This window comes from Chaetodon auriga, chromosome 14 (assembly GCF_051107435.1).
Source record: "Chaetodon auriga isolate fChaAug3 chromosome 14, fChaAug3.hap1, whole genome shotgun sequence".
Lineage (NCBI taxonomy): Eukaryota > Metazoa > Chordata > Actinopteri > Chaetodontiformes > Chaetodontidae > Chaetodon > Chaetodon auriga.
This window is the reverse complement of record NC_135087.1, coordinates 4,110,742-4,128,089: the sequence shown is the minus strand read 5'-3', so window position 1 is coordinate 4,128,089 and position 17,348 is coordinate 4,110,742. Positions and strand designations below refer to the sequence as shown.

At 43.0% G+C, this 17,348-nt stretch overlaps 2 protein-coding genes across 3 annotated transcripts; one reads left to right on the top strand and one right to left on the bottom strand.

Moving 5' to 3' along the window:
- Window positions 1–542: 542 nt before the first annotated feature.
- On the top strand, window positions 543–5,966 carry marc1 (mitochondrial amidoxime reducing component 1). 2 transcript variants are annotated; one of them, XR_013078187.1, is made up of 7 exons: window positions 543–868; window positions 2,660–2,830; window positions 3,073–3,235; window positions 3,490–3,630; window positions 3,924–4,061; window positions 4,186–4,257; window positions 5,289–5,304. XR_013078187.1 is itself a non-coding variant. In XM_076749552.1 (7 exons), exons 1-7 carry the CDS (start codon window positions 606–608, stop codon window positions 5,413–5,415), a joined length of 999 nt encoding a protein of 332 aa, XP_076605667.1. In that variant the 5' UTR covers window positions 546–605; the 3' UTR covers window positions 5,416–5,966. The 2 variants fall into 2 exon arrangements, 1 of the variants encoding a protein (XP_076605667.1); XM_076749552.1 differs by having other exon boundaries at window positions 546–868; window positions 3,924–3,985; window positions 5,289–5,966.
- A 2,896-nt stretch (window positions 5,967–8,862) lies between these two features.
- On the bottom strand, window positions 8,863–15,849 carry hhipl2 (HHIP-like 2). Its single transcript, XM_076749551.1, has 9 exons — window positions 15,192–15,849; window positions 14,082–14,734; window positions 13,471–13,614; window positions 12,701–13,032; window positions 12,437–12,563; window positions 11,886–12,031; window positions 11,726–11,807; window positions 10,927–11,009; window positions 8,863–10,294 (listed from the first exon to the last, which is right to left on the bottom strand). Exons 1-9 carry the CDS (start codon window positions 15,768–15,770, stop codon window positions 9,738–9,740), a joined length of 2,703 nt encoding a protein of 900 aa, XP_076605666.1. The 5' UTR covers window positions 15,771–15,849; the 3' UTR covers window positions 8,863–9,737.
- Window positions 15,850–17,348: the final 1,499 nt, after the last annotated feature.

Here is a 17,348-nt window from a genome sequence, read left to right as displayed (position 1 = left end):
ACATCAGTGTGCTAGCATACACTGACAATGCTAGTTTCCTGGTGCTCAGTGACTCATGTTTGCTGTGTTGCATCTTATTTTAGCGTGAATGCTAACATTGACCTTTCGATGGCACTAGCTTCACTGAGCGATTTTCAAAAGTTACGCGAGATCTCACCAAACTACATCTTTTTTTCAACCATAGATAAGTTTTCCCCGGCATGTCCCTTCAGGGGCTCCGTAGTAACACACTACTATACACGCGATAATAGTAAGAAATGGCATGACGGGATTCAAGTCTGTCAAGAGATGGCTATTGAAAAGGGTCTGAGAAACAGGGCAAGTAGAGGTTTGTTTGTCTAGTTTGGTGTGTTTCAGTGGATTCGTTTTTTAAGGTTTCCTTGACCGAGTTTAGAATGTAGAGTTTATATGGACCCCAAATGTTTTTATGGTTATATAAACTGTTTTTTCCCACTTTTGGGCGAAGAGGAGGAAGCCAAAATAGTCCAGATGACAGCCCATCAGACCGACACCGGGAGTCGTGTATCCGTTGATCGAGCGTCAGTGAACGTTACACGAGTAGGCTCCTTTCTCTTTAACGTAAAAGCGTCAACGTCCATCGAAGTATGTCAGGATCCAAAATGGACCTGAGAGAGCTGGCTGCGAACTGGTTGGCCCAGAATAAGATCGCCGCTCTGATCGGCGGAGCCGGCGTGGCTCTCCTGGGATTTGGTCTCGGATATAAATACCTGCGAAAGCCAGAAAAAGTTGTTCGTGTAGGCGTCGTGTCGCAGCTCCTCATTCACCCTCTCAAGTCTGGCAAAGCGGTGAATGTGGCGCTCGCAGAATGCCAGAAAGTCGGGCTGAAGTTTGGAGAGCTGCAGGATCGGTGAGTGTTGAGCACGAAACAACGACGTTTCTCACCTGGCAGGTGTTCACTGACCTGTTCACACTAGAAAACCAGACACAAACAGCATTTACCTGCGCACTGACTCTTTAACGCACAGCTGTGGAAAGTAGTATTTCCTTAAGTACTGTACGATTTGAATTACTTTTACTTGTATGTTCATTGTGTAATACTTTATACTTACGCTGCACTACATTTAAGGGGCATCACAATAGCATTAAAAGTCCACAACACCTATCTGACAGGTACTTTTATTTTGCATATAAAACACATGATCCAACAAACTGAAGGCCCTGAAAGGTCAAATCAGGCAAAATATATTAAAATGTCAGTCTTTTAATGACCCGACAGCCTATAAAATAGTCAAAATCATCTCTACCATAACCCATTATATTAAACTGTATCTTACATTTGAACCTATAATGACTCCTAATATAGCCTAATATATTTAACATGGAGAAAAATTAATAACAATACATTTTTATGTTGTTGTGCAAAATAAAAACTGAGCACAAGATTTTAAAAGTAATGTAGTGATTTGGGACATCCCATAATTTAAAGATCCAGTGTGATGGATTTAGTGGCATCTAGTGTTGAGGTTGCAGATGGCTGTTAAAACTCACGAATAACTAACTCAAACTCCAGAGTCAGTGTTTGGTTTGTCCATCCTGGGCTCCTGTAGAAACGTGGCGGTGCAGGCGCAACATGGTGGACTATAAAGAGCTCATTTTAAGGTAATGAAAACACAACGACTCTTAATTTCAGGTGATTATACACTGATGAAAACATTGTTAGATTTCTGCCAATAGATCCACCAAAATCCTTCACCCTGGACCTTTAATGCTTTCTGATATCACAATATCTGTCAAAATAATCCCATTATGATGTATTTTTGATGTAATACCTCATAATTTGGACTCACTGTCTCGTAAATCTGACATGTAAAGTATAAATGATCATTTTAACTCCCCACGAGCGTTTTTATTTGTTTTATAGTTTGTACATCCCTGCTATGGATCCCAGCTATAACCGCAGTGACACACCATCTGGTGCGATGGGAGTGTACATGTAGTTTAATTCAGAGGACACAAATAAAAACAACTTCCAGCTGCCTTTGCTTAGATTACACTCACTGAGTGACTCTTTAATTTCCTTCACTGTGTCTCAACATTAAGCTTATTGATGAACTTGTATGGAGGTTTTCATGTAGACTTGAAGCAGGTCTACAACCTTACAGGCTTCCAGAAGGAAAAAGAAAATGTTAAAAGAACAACAGCCTGTTCCCCCTGCTGCCGTCTGGCGAGCGGTACAGAAGTATCTGCTGCGTACCAGCAGACCACAGAGCAGCGTCTTTCTTCAGGCTGTGAGACTCCTCGATGCATCTGCTGCTCCACAATAAGAGTTTATCTGGTGGAACATAAAGGGAATACAGCCGGCATTTTGTTGTGCAACCCTGCTGTAGAGTGATAAATAAGTGAACCTTGAACCTTGGAATTGCCCGAGCTTCATTTAATTATTTGAACTCACAAACAAGTGAGGTCAAATAAAAGGAATTAAATGGTATGAAAATCTGTACAGCTCATCAGTGCAGAAATGTGCTTCATATATGATCAGTTTCTAACCAGTCGGGGTCCAAAATGGGATGTAAATGTGGGATTTACCATAGCAACGCTTGATGTCATCACGCCTGTGTTTTTTTTATGTTGGAGTTAAAGCAGGGATGCCAAATGGCGGCGATGAGGGGAATCCACAGAGCGTTTGTTTTGATTGCAGACACTGGCTGGTGGTCACGGAAGACGGTCACATGGTGACGGGCAGACAGGAGCCTCGTCTGGTGTTGGTGTCTCTGACCTGCGAGCGAGGTCACGTTTGTCTGAACGGGCCGAACATGGAGGAGCTGCGGTTCCCCATCAAACAGCCCGACAACGCCATCGTCGACTGCAGGTTTATTTTGGCACCACTGGCTACATCCACGTCTGCTTGTGTTACTTGATTTTGATTATTTTTCTGCCTTTATTTGCATTTATGCAACAGTCGACAGTGCAGAGAGACAGGAAACTAAAACTATTAGTTGATGATCATATGAGCATGTGTGCAAGTTCGCGCTGTTGATTTGTCTTCTGCATCGTTTTCCTTCGTTCCAGCTCTGTTTTTTCTGAACGCCTCTTGTTGTTTTTGTGCTGCAGAGTGTTTGGAGCGGACATTCAGGGGCGAGACTGCGGCGACCAAGTGTCTCGCTGGTTCACTCGTTACCTGGGGGAAGAGAAAACCTTTCGCCTGGTGCACTTTGAACCCCACATGAAGGCCAGGAGGCCTTTGGAGAAGGAGCCTGCTTTCCCAGAGTACGAGGTAAACCGGGCTATGTGCTGGAGTCCGCTCTGCCTTTCATTCCCAGACTTTAAGGCTCTTAACTGCATGCCTCCGCTTCACACAAATGTTCTTTATGTCAGCTTGAATTCTTTCTTATTTGAGATGCCAAAAAGTTTTACTGCGTTTAAAACATGTTGAGAGAAATAGCAACTTTTAGCCGTTTGCAGTGTCAAAGTGTTCCAGGATTTCTCATTTCTGATCGTATTTGTGATGTTCGTCCGTCTGTCCAACAGGTGGCCTACCCGGACTGCGGACCTGTGATGCTGCTGTCCGAGTCCTCCATCAAAGATCTCAGCAGCAGGCTGGATAAGGACGTCACGGCGGAGCGTTTCCGCCCGAACATCGTCATAAGCGACTGTGAGGCGTTCGAGGAGGTGTGTTGTTCAGCTTTTCCCGACAGGAGGCACATTTGCAAATGTTTCTCTGCTAATTCAGAGCTAAAACAAAGAAAACAGGAGGATGTAAAGAGCAGATCAGAAGCACAAAAAGTCTTAAGAAGTGACAAACCCAATGTGTCTCTGCGCTGCAGCCCGTGAGGTTTTGTTTTCTTTCTCCCTCCTGTTTGGAAAAATTTGCTCCCTCTGACTAATGCATTGCCCTTTTCAGCGTGAGCAGCGTGGACTAATTTTATCTCCAACCCAAAAAACCAACTGCTTTGCTTTTTCAGGATTCGTGGGAAGAGATCCAGATTGGCAGCGTGAGACTGCAGCGCGTGATGTCGTGTGGACGGTAACACAGTCGATGCTTCACACGAGTCAGAATCACTTCATTTATCAACAACAGTGAATCCAAAGCTGCAGTGCTGGTCTGATTCTCTGTAACTGAAGTGTCTATTTGAGGTTAAAATGCATGAATTTGTCTTTGTAGCTGCACAGATTTTCAATGAACACGATGGATGAAAACTTACCTGTAACTTCTCTTGTTTCCAGGTGCATCTTCACCACAGTTGACCCTGAAACAGGAATAATCAACAGAAAAGAGCCTCTGGAAACGCTGAAAAAGTAAAGTTTTAACTCATTATTTAAGGAAGGTTCTTATTTGACCTTTTTGTGGTAACTTTAAGTGTGTTGCCACACTTTTTGAAGGGCGTTTTCACACCTGTTGTCCGTTTGCTCTGGTCTGAATCAGTTAATTTCCCCTTGGTTTGGTTTCTTTTCACACAGAGAACCAAAATGCAGCACCATGTGACAACGTTCACTTCATTGGTCAGATGTGTCGGTGGTGGTCGGTGGCTAGTAGCTGGCAAATGTTAAATATCTGCATCCCACCATGCAAAGCACACCTGTCGACATGAGCTGTTTTGCTCAGACGTGCAGAGTATGACCAGTAGTTGGAGCTGTGGAGGTCGGACTACGTTCCCACTACCAAGTGAAACGTTCCAGAGGTGGTTTGGGACCAAACCGACCACCAGACCACCTCCTCAAAGGTCTCGGTCCAGTTGCGTGGTCCACACCACTAACCGGGAAAACGTGCCTGGGTTCATTTTAACCAAACCAAACACGCTAGGTGTGAAACATCACAAGAATTATGCTCCTGTCACACTCATGATCACAGTTTTTAAAGGAAACACTGATGCAGCAGTAGTAGAGTAAATATGTTGTCTCGATGGAACTTGTGACAAAGCTGCTCGTGTTGTTTTAACAAGATATCAGCATCAGCAGCATCCCACGTCATCCTAAAAAAAGAACAATAATTATTTCATGCATACTAATGTTGGACAGATAAGACTCCCCTCTCCACTTCAGAGCTAAAAACTGACTCTACTTCTGTGACAGATTCAAGGCTTTTTTTTGGCTTTTTAATGTCAGTAAAATCTGACAGAACTGGTCGTGATAAGATTCAGCTTCATTGAGTTTTTCACATTGTTTTTGGTGTATCTTGACTGGGAATTGTACTTTTTTTTGTCCATTCTAGGGAGTTTTTTATTTTTTTAAATTTATCTATAATAACTACAAACAGTTTCCATTTTTTAGTTAATGTAAATGCAATGATTTCACACTGTGAACTCTTTCTGGTGACATTTCCTCCACAGCTATCGTCTGTGCAAACCATCCGAGAAGCACATCTACAAGTCGTCTCCGTTGTTTGGACAGCTGCACAAAGTGAAGAAGACGGGCATCCTGCAGGTCGGCGATGTGGTGTACATGATCAGCCGCTGAGCGAGTCCTTCTCCGACAACGCGCTGACAGAAAGGAATCTCTGCCATAAGCTGTATCACCCTATAATCACTGTGCTAGTCCACGCTAAAGAAAGCACTTACAGACATGTAGTTTGCATAAATAATGAAGAACGCAAAGATTGAAACAAGCACAAACATGTAATGAACAATATTTTTTAAATGCTGCTGTGATTCACTGAGAGACCAATCCACTAAGACAACATGCAGCTCACAATATGACAATCATCAACAGGTTTCCTAGTTGATTGGCTTGTGGTGCCTTTGGGCTGCATCCTCGTCAGGTGGGCTGCTGTGTAACACTAAAGGCGCCTGATTTAAACATTTCTAAGAGCTGCTCGCTGAGTTCACTGGTGATTAAATCCTGAGAGTAAATGCTGCTATTCAAGAGAAAAATAAAGTCTCTGCTATTAAAACAAGTGTGACTGTGGATAAACCTTTCATTCACGACCCATCGAATATTTTCCACATGTTTGAAGGCGTCTGTTTGTAATCTGGAAAAGGACAAGCCTTATAGAAAATGGACTGGTAGCACGAACTGACAACAGCTGATTGTAATCAAAACTGTGAAAAAAGACTAAGTTCGATTTTTAAAAATTCTAAATGTTTTTTCACAACCTCAACAAAAAAGTCTCACTGGAAATCAGTGATTAACATGAAAGAAGAACAGCGTTGTGATGCTTTTATTTTGTAAAACCTGCAGCGTTTCACCAGCACAAGGTCGGATCAGGATAAACCTGCCAAAGCATCTGATGGAAACACAGATTAAACCGATGACCTGTCAGTTAATGAGTAACCTGTCAGTATTTCAGACCAGTGAGTCAGAAATGAAGCCGTGGATCGCAGAAATGTGACCTGATAGATTTTGGTCTTTTTAGCCTGAAATGTGGTCTCATGAGTGTGAACAGTTTTAGCCTTGGAGCTCCTGCTGAGACCCAGTTTTAGTTACATGCACTGTCCAGCAGGGAGCAATGTGCCTTTACTTCAACACCACTAGCTGCTCACATAAAGGCTTCAGCTCTTTTTTACTTTCTAATAACCAGTAGGTTTTTGCAGCTGTGGCAGCTGCTTGAAGTGATTTTAAGGTCAGCATCGAGTGGATTAAGAGGAGCGTCACCTACAGAGGCTTTATCATCAGAAACTGCACAGAAAAACATGCATGGAATAAATCTTTGTACGCCACAAGAACAGCTAAAAAACACCAATCCTGACTTTTTCCAGTGTTTTCTTGTGTGAACATGATTGATTGTGGACCTTGATTTTTTTCAAACGAGGCTTCAATCAATAATCCCAATAATCCAGTTTTTCCTCTTAAAGTATCACAACAGTTCATCAGTATTCCTCCTCAGAGCTTTCAGGCCAATTTGGCCTAAAATCCCTCATATAGTTACTGTTTTTTTTTTTTACTGGTAAATGAAAATAAACCCCAGCACAGGTTTGGTTTTTGCAGTCAGTCACAGATCATCATTTCCTCACTGAGACTAAGTCGTGGATCGGTGCCACATGTCTCACAGAGCTGACAAAGGTCTTCACCAGAGCTGATGTTGAAGCAGGAGCGCTTCATTTGTTGAGCAGCTCTAAACAGCTGAGACTGATGGGAAGGTCATTCGTTTTGCGGGTCTTAAATGAAGGTATCCTGTGAATATCTAGCATGCTCACGGTGTCTTACAAAGCACTTGAAAATAAGTATAGTTAGTGGCTTGTTGGTTGAAGAGCATCCTGGTTCTTACACTTCAAAGGGTCGCCCCTCCAGAAAAACAGCCGCAGGTAATGACAAACAGAGCTAACAGGAGCTGTTGCACAGCAGGAAAAGAGCCATTTGTGCACGTCTGTTTGGCCCCGTCACCGTTACGAAACGACTGCTTTACTGGACGAAACATTAGCTTTTTGGGTGTAGAGTCGAGGGTCCAAGAAGCCGAGCTGTGTTTTCTAAAGTGGAGACGTTATAGCACAAATACATAGTTATGTAGGTAAATTGTAGGGGTCCTGGTTCAAAGACCTTCATCATACTCTGCATCATATAGAAGACACATGGCAGACCTGCATTAAATCTGAGTGCAACTCTTTATATTTCCAGACCTACAAATTAAGACCCGCCATCACTTTAAATGACTCTTGTGCTTCTTTTTCTGATCGGTATAATTTACGTTTCGTTCTGGATTTGCAGAGGTGGTTTGGGACATTTAAGTGGTGAAGTGCTATAGATGTGTGGAGTTACGAGTGCAGGGGCCCTGTAATATAGCGGGGCTCCTAAAGTTTCCACACTAGCTTTGCGCTAGCTGTCCAGAGGAGTATAAAGAGCAAATAAAATGCTTTTCATACTGCTTTGGTTTTGAAATTTGACTGTGAAGGAGAGCTGATGATAGATTGAGAGGGTCTGCCAAGGGAACCTGTGTTTGTGTATGTGGCTGCTGGTGGTCTTTATATTTCTACTCTTCAGCAGCAGCAGCACATTTTTCTGTGCACCGTCTTCACTGATGGTTCACAGTTTGTATCCTTGTGTCTTGTCATGGTATATGGGCTTCGTATGTGTTTTGCTGGGACAGTGCACACTTAAAGGTCAACATCTGTTGACTCTGGGCAGGCAGACAAAAATGCATTTAGTATCATATGATGAGTTTATGTCGTGTCGTGATGAGGCCAGCTGAGACCCCTGACCCTCTTGTCAGCGCCCCTGGATGTCGCGTGGGGTATTTGTCATCGCTGGTTCCCCCATGTTTGAAAAGAAAAGCAGCAAAAATCCCTCTTTAATGCCTCCAGGGTGTCCTTCCACTGGAGGAAATGCGATGCCATGCAGACACAAAATCACATAAACACAAAAATTTAATCTTAACTAGCCTTTGAAACTATTTCACCATAAATGCACCACGACCGTGTGCTGGTGCCACACTGTGTGCAGCTGTTGATTTTCTTCACCCCCGTCCCTCAGACACCGTCCATCACTGCCTGTCATGTCACGTCATGATGTGGCCGATAATGTGTCACTTCAAGTCATATTAAGTCATAGTAAGTTTATGTCATGTCAGGGTCGATGGTTTGACTCATGGCAAAAGTTATGTTGTAACTCAAAATATGATGAGTCATGGTCAGCGTATGTGATGATATGTTCATGTCATGTCAGATGGTGTATTTGTTAAGTCATCTGGAGGCCGTACATCCTGACCTTGGATAACCATTCTTACCCAACGCTGCATTAACACATACGAAATGTCAATCCAGCCTTTTCCCATGAGTCATAAAACGCATGATGTGGGTCTCAACACTGGCAGCAGAGAAAACGGTAGATTGTGAGATTCATGTCGCTGCACGCCGCCGTCCGAACGGCTTTACATTTACAGCAGTCATTATGTGAGCCACACTCGCAGCGGTTTCACTTATGATCAGTGGTGTGGAGTTTAATTACAGAGCCGCTGAGACACAAACAGACACTTGTATGTTTATTTTAAACACTTGCATGTATTGTAAAATTAGAGCAATTAAGCAACAGTGGGCTTTGGTATAGTTAGAAGGCTTTTTTTCTTTTTTATGTTTGCTGCTCATTTCTACTTCAAACCTATTTGATGTTTAAAATAAAAAATAAAATGTTTAAATACAGACAGGGTGGTGGGTAAGTTGGACCAACGATTTTACAACAGTCAGAAATAAAATGTAAAGGAAACTGTCATTACATGCATAATAAACAGCTCTGTGCGTTGTACTTTAAAGGAATAAGCCATCATTTTATTTTAGGGAATACGCTTAATTACTTTTTGCTGAATGTTAAATGATAAGATCGGTGCCAGTCTGTGCAATTAATATGAAGCGATCAGCTTCAACTAGTTAGCTTAGCTTAGCATTAAAATTGGAAACAGGGGAACAAGCTAGCCCGGTACTCTGTATTAAACAAACAGGATATAACTCTTAAATGGTGAGCTTTAGAAGGTCCTGGTTGGTGGGTGTTGTTACCTTTCAGAGGTCATGTGACTGATCTGGATTTTTGTCAACAAAATGTATATATATTGAGCTTTTTGCTGATCTATTCTGTACTCATAACATCTATCGCATGTCCACCCTGGAACATGAATCCCTCTTGTGTTGCTCCTGTTTTCGTGCTAAGCTAACCTGCTAGCCGGCTGATGTTGAGAGAGGCCTCGATCTTCTCATCTAACTTTGAGAACTCTAACTAACTAGAAAGAGATTAAGCACATTTCCTGAAATGTCAAACTATTCCTTTAAAACGTGACAGTCAACACTGATTGTTTGACCAGCAAAAATACACAAAGCAAGAAAAAAAAAGATGTTTTAAAGTGCTTTAGCGTGTTTTGTTCACTTTCCTTTTGCCTGAAGTTTGTTTTGCATTGTTCTGTTCATCTTCACATTGAAGTTTGCTTTGGTTTTATTCACGAAGGCATGAAATTCTTTTGCAGATTCTCTCAACTTGATGCTGTTTTGTCTGGTTTTCTTCTGAGCACCTTTCCTTTGGGGAACCTTCCTCGTGCGGATCCTGTTATCTTTCAGCCTGCCGGGTGTTTGCAGAGTGTTGTTTTTAAAGTCAGCGGTGGCAGCGGGGTTGGTCTTTGGCTTCATCACGGTGGTCTTTCTGGACTGTTCCTTGGATTTCTGTCTCAAGGCGTTCTTCTTCGTTTGCGCATTAGCTGCCTGCCTGGTCAGCACTTTGTTTTTCCTCCACGGTTTCAGCTTATTTTGCTTTTTCCCCTTCTTATCGAGCGATTTCCATTTCTGCTTCACAGCACTGCTCGTCGTCACGCTGGCTGCCGCCATCGTAGGTTTGACCAGGCTGCTCGTGGCCGGCGGTTTGGTGGCGAGTTTGAATTTTCTTGCTGGTGGTCTCGTCGGTTTTTCATTCAGCACCAGCACCGTCACTGAAATGGCACAGATGCCAGTAAATACCCACATTCACAGTTTTACTCGTTCAACTCTGCAGCCAACATATGTTCCACTTTATGAGGCTGGACTGAATATTTGGCTCTGAAAACAGGCTCAAATGTTTGAAATGCTTTCCTCTTTTGTCTTTTTTAAGTATGTTTGATGTAAAAATGGAGACTGCTTTTTATAGTTTTATATATGACCTCAATGTGATTATACAATTTGGCAGTATATGGACGTGAACTGGGAGGAAAAAAAGCAGGTTCTGCTCAGGACAAGCATACATACTTACACGTAAACAGCGAATGTAGGCAATTTGTTTGCTTGCCAGAACAGATGTCCTCTTCCATTAACCTCTAACATCAGTTTAACTGACCTGATAATATGTTGTGTGTATGTTGTCTATACTTACTGCACCTTGACTGAAACAAAACTATTTTTACTCTGAAACATAGAAAACTTCATGCACATATTTCAGGTTAAGGTACAATGTCAGGGGCTCGACTTTGTGAGACATTTTCACAAAGGTTTCTTCAATAAGTCTAGAATGCACATGGCATAAAAATGAGACATAAAGTTATAGGAAGGAGAAGTGATAAAGGTGCAGAGGTAAACTGAGGTGACTTACATTCCCTGGGCACGAAGGGAAGCTTTTTCCCCCTCACCTTCACAGGCAGCGGCTTGTGCTTACATTTCCCTGGTGGAGCTCTCCTGTAAAAGTTAAACGTTCTAGTCAGGTAATATGTTAATAACCAGCTCTTGCACAAATTTTGCATTTTTTCCCCCTAAAAATGTCAGAAAAATGTTTTAAAAAGGGTATTTTGCTTACAAAAACATTATATTCATGAGAATTTTTGGTCTGGGTCAGTCTCATGTTTTTCACATGCCTTGAAAATTCTTGAATTATCGCTGTGAGGACGAACCAAAAAGGCCTTTGAATGCAAAGTTGACCTGGAAAATACTGATTCTGAGTGTTTTTTTAGTATATTTCTTGACTTAATATACACAACCAGTCTATGCAAGCAGAGCACATAAGGCTCAGCAGCCTATTGTTTAGTTATCAGATTAAGGCTTTCACTGTCCTTTTGGCTGCAGACGTTTTCTAATATTCTCCAATTCCTCGTGTGATTTAGAAGAGACAATTGTTTGCATTTGGGTAGAAAAAGGATCACATTTCTTAATTGAAAGAAGTGCTGGTCTTTGACTCAAATATTAATCATGCGTAGGAAAGATTCTGTGTGTTGATAACTGGACTAATCCATCAGTTACAATTTGGCACCCTGAAAGTAAACACTTCTCTACGAATGGGCTTAAACGATGCCACAATGGGTGAAATCAGAGGATCCAGAAAATTAAAACCTACTTATCATCAGCTATGATAGATTATCTGAATGTTGTTTTCCCTGTTGCTGTGCGTGCTGCTGCACCTGGAGGGGTCCATGAATTTGAAAACAGTTCCAAAGGGAGACGTGGCGCTGGGGTACGCAGTGGCCAAAAAATACAGCTCCCCTAAAAAACACAAACAGCTCATGAACACTTTTAAACTGATGCATAACTAAACGCTGCGAGAGACTGAATGAATGTTACCTGCTTCGTCCTCAGCGAACGAGATGATGAACTTGTGGTGATGGTTAATGAGTCCAGGAAAGGAGCAAGTCTTCGTGTCGCCCATACAAACTCTCCTCTCCCTCCAGCTTCCTGTTGATTTATCCTCCTCTAACGCCATGATCTGACTGCAGGATTGACATTAATCAGTCATCAAATGAATCAAATCAGTGGTATCAACCCGCTTACTAAACCTTTATGAGACGATTTCCCCAAATTTTGACCTGTTCCTTTAAATGAAGTATAGCTGGCCAATGTCGGCCGGACACAATAAGATGTCAAAAAGTATGAAATAAAGTTAATAAATAACAACAAATATGAACCCAAACAGAATATTTACAATGGTCAAAGGTTAAGTAAATTATTGTATTGTATTTCTTGAGTGATGTGACCGGAAATGCAAACAGCTCAGCAAACCAGCCCAGACAAGGAGTCTGTTTCTCCTTCGTTCCTGAACAGCTGACAGAAAATCAAGTTTTTTTTTAACCCAACAGTTGGAGAAATCCATTTGGCTCCGATCAGTACAATCTTACCCACTCATAAAGTCTCCAAAAATGTACAGGCCATTCAGATTGGGTGATTCACATCCTCTGTACACATACCCCCCTGTCACAGACTTCCCAACATGATGGCTGTATGCAAATATAGGGAGGATGTCATCTGTGGTGACAGAGAAAGATGCACTGAATTTAACTCAAATCACGTTAAGGCGGAAATAACAGGAGGCGAAAGTACCAGAGACAGAAAATAGCTCTCGAATTTTAATCGAAAGTTTCACACGAACACAAAATACTCACCCAAGGAGGAGTTGTGGCACAGTTTCATATCATAGCACTCAAAGCCCTCTTTGGCTCTCCATCCGTAGTTTCCTCCCTTCACAATAATGTCAATTTCCTCGTAGCGGTTTTGACCCACATCCCCACAGAATATCCTGCCCCTTCCATAGCGGCTGACCAGGTCTCCGCGGTCCACAGAGCAGCGCCACATGTTTCTCACCCCATATGCATACACCTCTGGCCGAGCTTCAGGGTCGCTGTGGAACGGGTTATCGGGGGGGATCCTGTACTGCTTCCCAGTGGAGTCACTTCCATCTACATCTATGCGGAGGACTTTTCCCAACAGAGCACTCCTGGGGAGGAAAAAACGGGATTTAGCAACAGAGGAGAGGCCTTCAATCACAGTGATTCCCAACCAGAGGTGCTTTTGTAGGGACCAGGGAAAGATTGTGGAGTATCTCAACTGGGCTCATAGAAGACCCTAAAATAATAATAATGTGCTTATTGAGTCAGCCGTAACATCACAACAACATTGCAATTGAGTGTGCTTGAAAACTAACAAACAGGCAGAGAAGTTTAGCTAAAAGTAATGGAAAGTGGTTGAAATAAACAGATAAAAGTGATTAAATAGTTCACTAAAATAATCGATAAATGATTGAAACTGATAGCTACAATTAATATCTGCAAAAGTAATTGATAAATGGTTGAAATAGCTAAAAGTAGGCTAATTAATTAACTGTGAATAGTTGAAATTGTTTGCTCAGTAATCAGTAAATGGTTGAATCAGCCACCTGTTTTGTGCGTTGCCGTACTTCCCAAATGGATCCCCAGCTTTCCCCCCATCTCCAGTGAAGATGTACAAATATCCATCGAGACCAAACAGCAGCTGGCCTCCATTGTGGTTTGCGGCTGGTTCCTCGATCTCGAGAATGACCCTGAGAGCCAGAAGGATGCGGGTCAGTGTCAGGTCTTGATTCATCCAGCCTTTACCTCTTCAGCACCGATGCTTTTTATGAGAAATAAATATTGCTATAACACATGTTGGGATCTTTGAGGGCTGTAACAAAGTCAGGGACTGTATCCTAAGTTTATAATGTCTCATGGGGCTTTTTTGTACATACACTTTATATGAACCTGTTTTTGTTTGGTGATTTTAACTGATGCACGTTGCAAACTTGAGTTTTTGTTTTTGTTTTTTCGATGCTGCTCATGCTTGGGCTGATTTACTGTATTCAGGTCCCGACATGTTTATGCAAACATTGGTGCAATTACAGCCTCGAGGTGAATGACAATATGGTCTATATGTCTTTAAGGGTAATTGCGGCATAGGTGCAGACTTAAACATCATCAGCCAAACTTTGATGCTATAAAGCGAGCACATGGAAACTACCCCTCTGCATACCTCTCTGAGTAAGGATCAGCCATGTTCATATCGTGGGCAGACACCTTCATCTCACTGATTCTGACTTTCTCCAGCCTGCTGTTGATCTGGATAGAGTAGTAGATGAAGAAGCGTCCGTTGACCCGGTACTTGGGGTGGAAGGCCATGCCCAGGAAGCCCCTCTCATCCCCCAGCCAGGGCGTGGTCATCACCTCCCTGCTCATGTCCAGGAAGGGCTGCTCCAGCCGGCTGCCATCACGCAGGTAAACCCACACAAAGCCCACCTGCTCTGCAATGAACATGCGATGTGTGTCATCTCCGCTGTGTAGCATCAGCACCGGGTTCCTGAGATTGTTGGCCACCTCTGTCAGGCACAGCTGGAGACAACCTCTTGGGTCCTCCGCCACCTGTCCCAGGTTGCTGTTGAGGTCAGGGCTCTTCAAAACGTTGGGGTAGCAGTAGTCCTGGTCGGACAGGTCGACCATGCTGCAGAACGTGGACACATCCCGCTCAGAGGTGTCCTGCAGCAGCTGGTTCTCAGTTAAATATTTAACCACGTGGCGGCATTTACCATGAAACTCAGAGCAGTAGCCAAAGCAAAGGCCAGGTAGCTCTCTGACAGGTGTGTACGGGTCTTCAGCATCGTAGAGGTGGGCAGCATATGGAGAGCACTCCTGGATGGGACGAACACGAGACATTAAAGTGTTTTAAAATCATTATGAACAATCTGGATTAGAGCCCTCATTAGAGTTCAACTAATTAAGGTCCATTTTGTGAAATGCTCATATTAAAGCACAAAATAACAGGTCTTTAAAAAATATCACCTCAATTAAGATAAATTTGGATTAAATTAGACAGTAGTACTGTTATAGCAAGTCAAATCAAAGCTGCATGTTGCCTAAACTTTGATCTCTTTAGGTTTATTGAAGGCTTTAATTAGATAAAACTGAACTTAATCCAAAAGTTCATGGAGTTGTAGATTATGATATGTAAATAGACAGTTTAAAATGTGCTTTTGGGTGGCAAATTACATAGTGTGTAGTATGCAGTCCCACAGGATTTTACACCCACTCATCACAGAAGCATCCTAATAACACACGACCCAAGCTTTAGAGAAGAAAACACCTTTACCTGGCACATGATTTCCTTCAGCATGTCCACACACAGCTCATAACCCGCCACTTCCAGCTGCTCAATGATGTCCCAGTATCTCTCTGCTATCATGTTGTCAGTTTTCTGGTCGCAGCAGCCAAAAAGCTCGTACTGCGTGCAGAACTCCAGGTGCCAGCGGGGTTTGAACGGCGGCTCAAAGTCCAGACACTGAGGATGAGCTGATGCAGGCTGGACCGGGACGAGCAGCATCACTGACGCGGCCAGGATCAGCTCTGGAAGGCTCGGGGTCTTCTTGGGTGAGCTCGGACCCGCTGCCGCGCGTAAAACCGCGCGGCCGGCTCCGCTTGGATGATCGACATCCCGCGTGCTTGTCATTTTTGCCGTCTGCTCCCGAAAGAGTTCAGCTGTTTGCTCTCCTTTATGTACGAGCCAGGGTGTAAGGGCGCGCGCGCACGTGAATACACGCGTTAACACTTGCGCAAACGTATGTGGCCGCTCGTGCGCCCCAGCAGCCAGCCCCTGCCTCATTTGCCCTCCGTGTCTCTCCACCTGCTCCAGCAGGTAAAAGCGCACCTTGTCGCCAGTTCTCTGTCCCATCGGGCTAATTACTGACAGTTAAAACAAACCAGATCCGTAATGGCGGTCAGGTTAATGGGATTTATGCTTTATTGTCTGCGCAGTGGTTTTCAGCACCGCTGCAAGTTGGCAGAGGAAAACGCGCAATTAACTGGAGAGGGCGCACGAGCTCGAGCACGCGCGCACACAAAACAGCAGCACACTGCGTCGAGGCATGCGAACATCAACAGGCCAACACAACACAAACTGTAATTTTGTCTCACATTCATGTAAAAGCGCCTCCGGGCAGCGTGCTGTTTGTGCAGCAGCTGCGCTTCATCCGACTGTCCCGGCATGTCAGCTGTGATCTGAAGGTACAGTCAAAGTGTCTGTCATCAGTTTCTACCGGTGCCAACGGAGACTGAAAGGAAGGAGCTCCATCTGAGCCTTCATTTCACGCTGTGTACCACATGTAATCAAGGCCAGCAGCAGCCTGACAACAAAGCGCTATGTTGCCATGATTTTGATGGGGTGATGAACACTGGGGTTATGTAAATTAACCGGTATTTGTGTAATCGAGGAATCATGAAAGTTGCTTCAAGTTCACTGGAATTTGGATTAAAAATTGTGTTTGTTTGAAAAATTTAATTAACTTTGTCAAAAACATTACATAACTCTCAACAGTAAATTGTTTGGCAGAGGGAGTAAACCACCCTTCATCTGACAAATCTAATCTCATCTATTGATCCCTTTAATCACTAGATAACAACATAGACGCAGTCATTAAACATAAATCTAAAAAGTGACTTAGTGCTTTTGCTATTTTTCCCTGAAGGCAAAGATTATCAACTGGGAAACTGGCCTCATAAATCCGCAGCTTATTGTTGCTTCAGGTCCCCTTTGCAGGTTAATGCCTAAAGATTTATAACGTGAGGAAGAGCAGATTTTAGCAGAGATGAAGAAACCCTCGACAGCTCAAAACAGAAGAATAAGAGTGGAGACTGAAGCGTTCTGGCTTCACGAAAGTGATATTTGACACTTTCCTTTATCGAATGACCAGTGTGATCCTTTGTGACGTCTGCACCTGCAACCACACAGCTGATTTAAATGTGTGTCAGCTTCCTGCACTCACTCACACACACACACACACACACACACACACACACACACACTTTTGTTTTCTCTATAGTTTACTCTCTGACCTCATGCACATTAGGTTCACTTTGCACATGCATAACAGATAAGTGGTGACACGTAGCATTTCATCATACATCAGTTTCTATTCGTACTGCAGACATTTTGTTAACTTCAGTACACTAACATTTTCATTTTTCTTTAGTTTGAGTGTGTTTTAATATCTATTTCTTGCTGATGGTTCACAAATTGGCAAAAGAAGCAATAGAAAATTGTCACAGTTAATATTAGACTTTCAAAATCAGTGGAAAAGCAGTGTGTGGTGGAAACAGTGACAGAAAAAGGACAACATATTAGACCCAAGTGGGTATGATCATGAAGAAGAGGCAGTGGAGCATTTTATAGTAACATGATCACACATTGACTTGGCACGTTTTGTTTATTCTGTGAATTTTTCCTGGGTCAGTACTTAACACAATCTACCCT

What these genes read in the sequence shown, in the direction of transcription:
- marc1 (XM_076749552.1), top strand. Translation starts at nt 606, where the DNA reads ATGTCAGGATCCAAAATGGACCTGAGAGAGCTGGCTGCGAACTGGTTG. An exon ending in TTTGGAGAGCTGCAGGATCG is followed by an intron (nt 869 to 2,659) that starts GTGAGTGTTGAG and finishes TTTTGATTGCAG; the next exon opens with ACACTGGCTGGTGGTCACGG. An exon ending in CCTCTGGAAACGCTGAAAAA is followed by an intron (nt 4,258 to 5,288) that starts GTAAAGTTTTAA and finishes TTTCCTCCACAG; the next exon opens with CTATCGTCTGTGCAAACCAT.
- hhipl2 (XM_076749551.1), bottom strand. Translation starts at nt 15,770, where the DNA reads ATGGGACAGAGAACTGGCGACAAGGTGCGCTTTTACCTGCTGGAGCAG. An exon ending in GCTGATCCTTACTCAGAGAG is followed by an intron (nt 13,615 to 14,081) that starts GTATGCAGAGGG and finishes TCTGGCTCTCAG; the next exon opens with GGTCATTCTCGAGATCGAGG. An exon ending in GTGCCACAACTCCTCCTTGG is followed by an intron (nt 12,564 to 12,700) that starts GTGAGTATTTTG and finishes CTGTCACCACAG; the next exon opens with ATGACATCCTCCCTATATTT.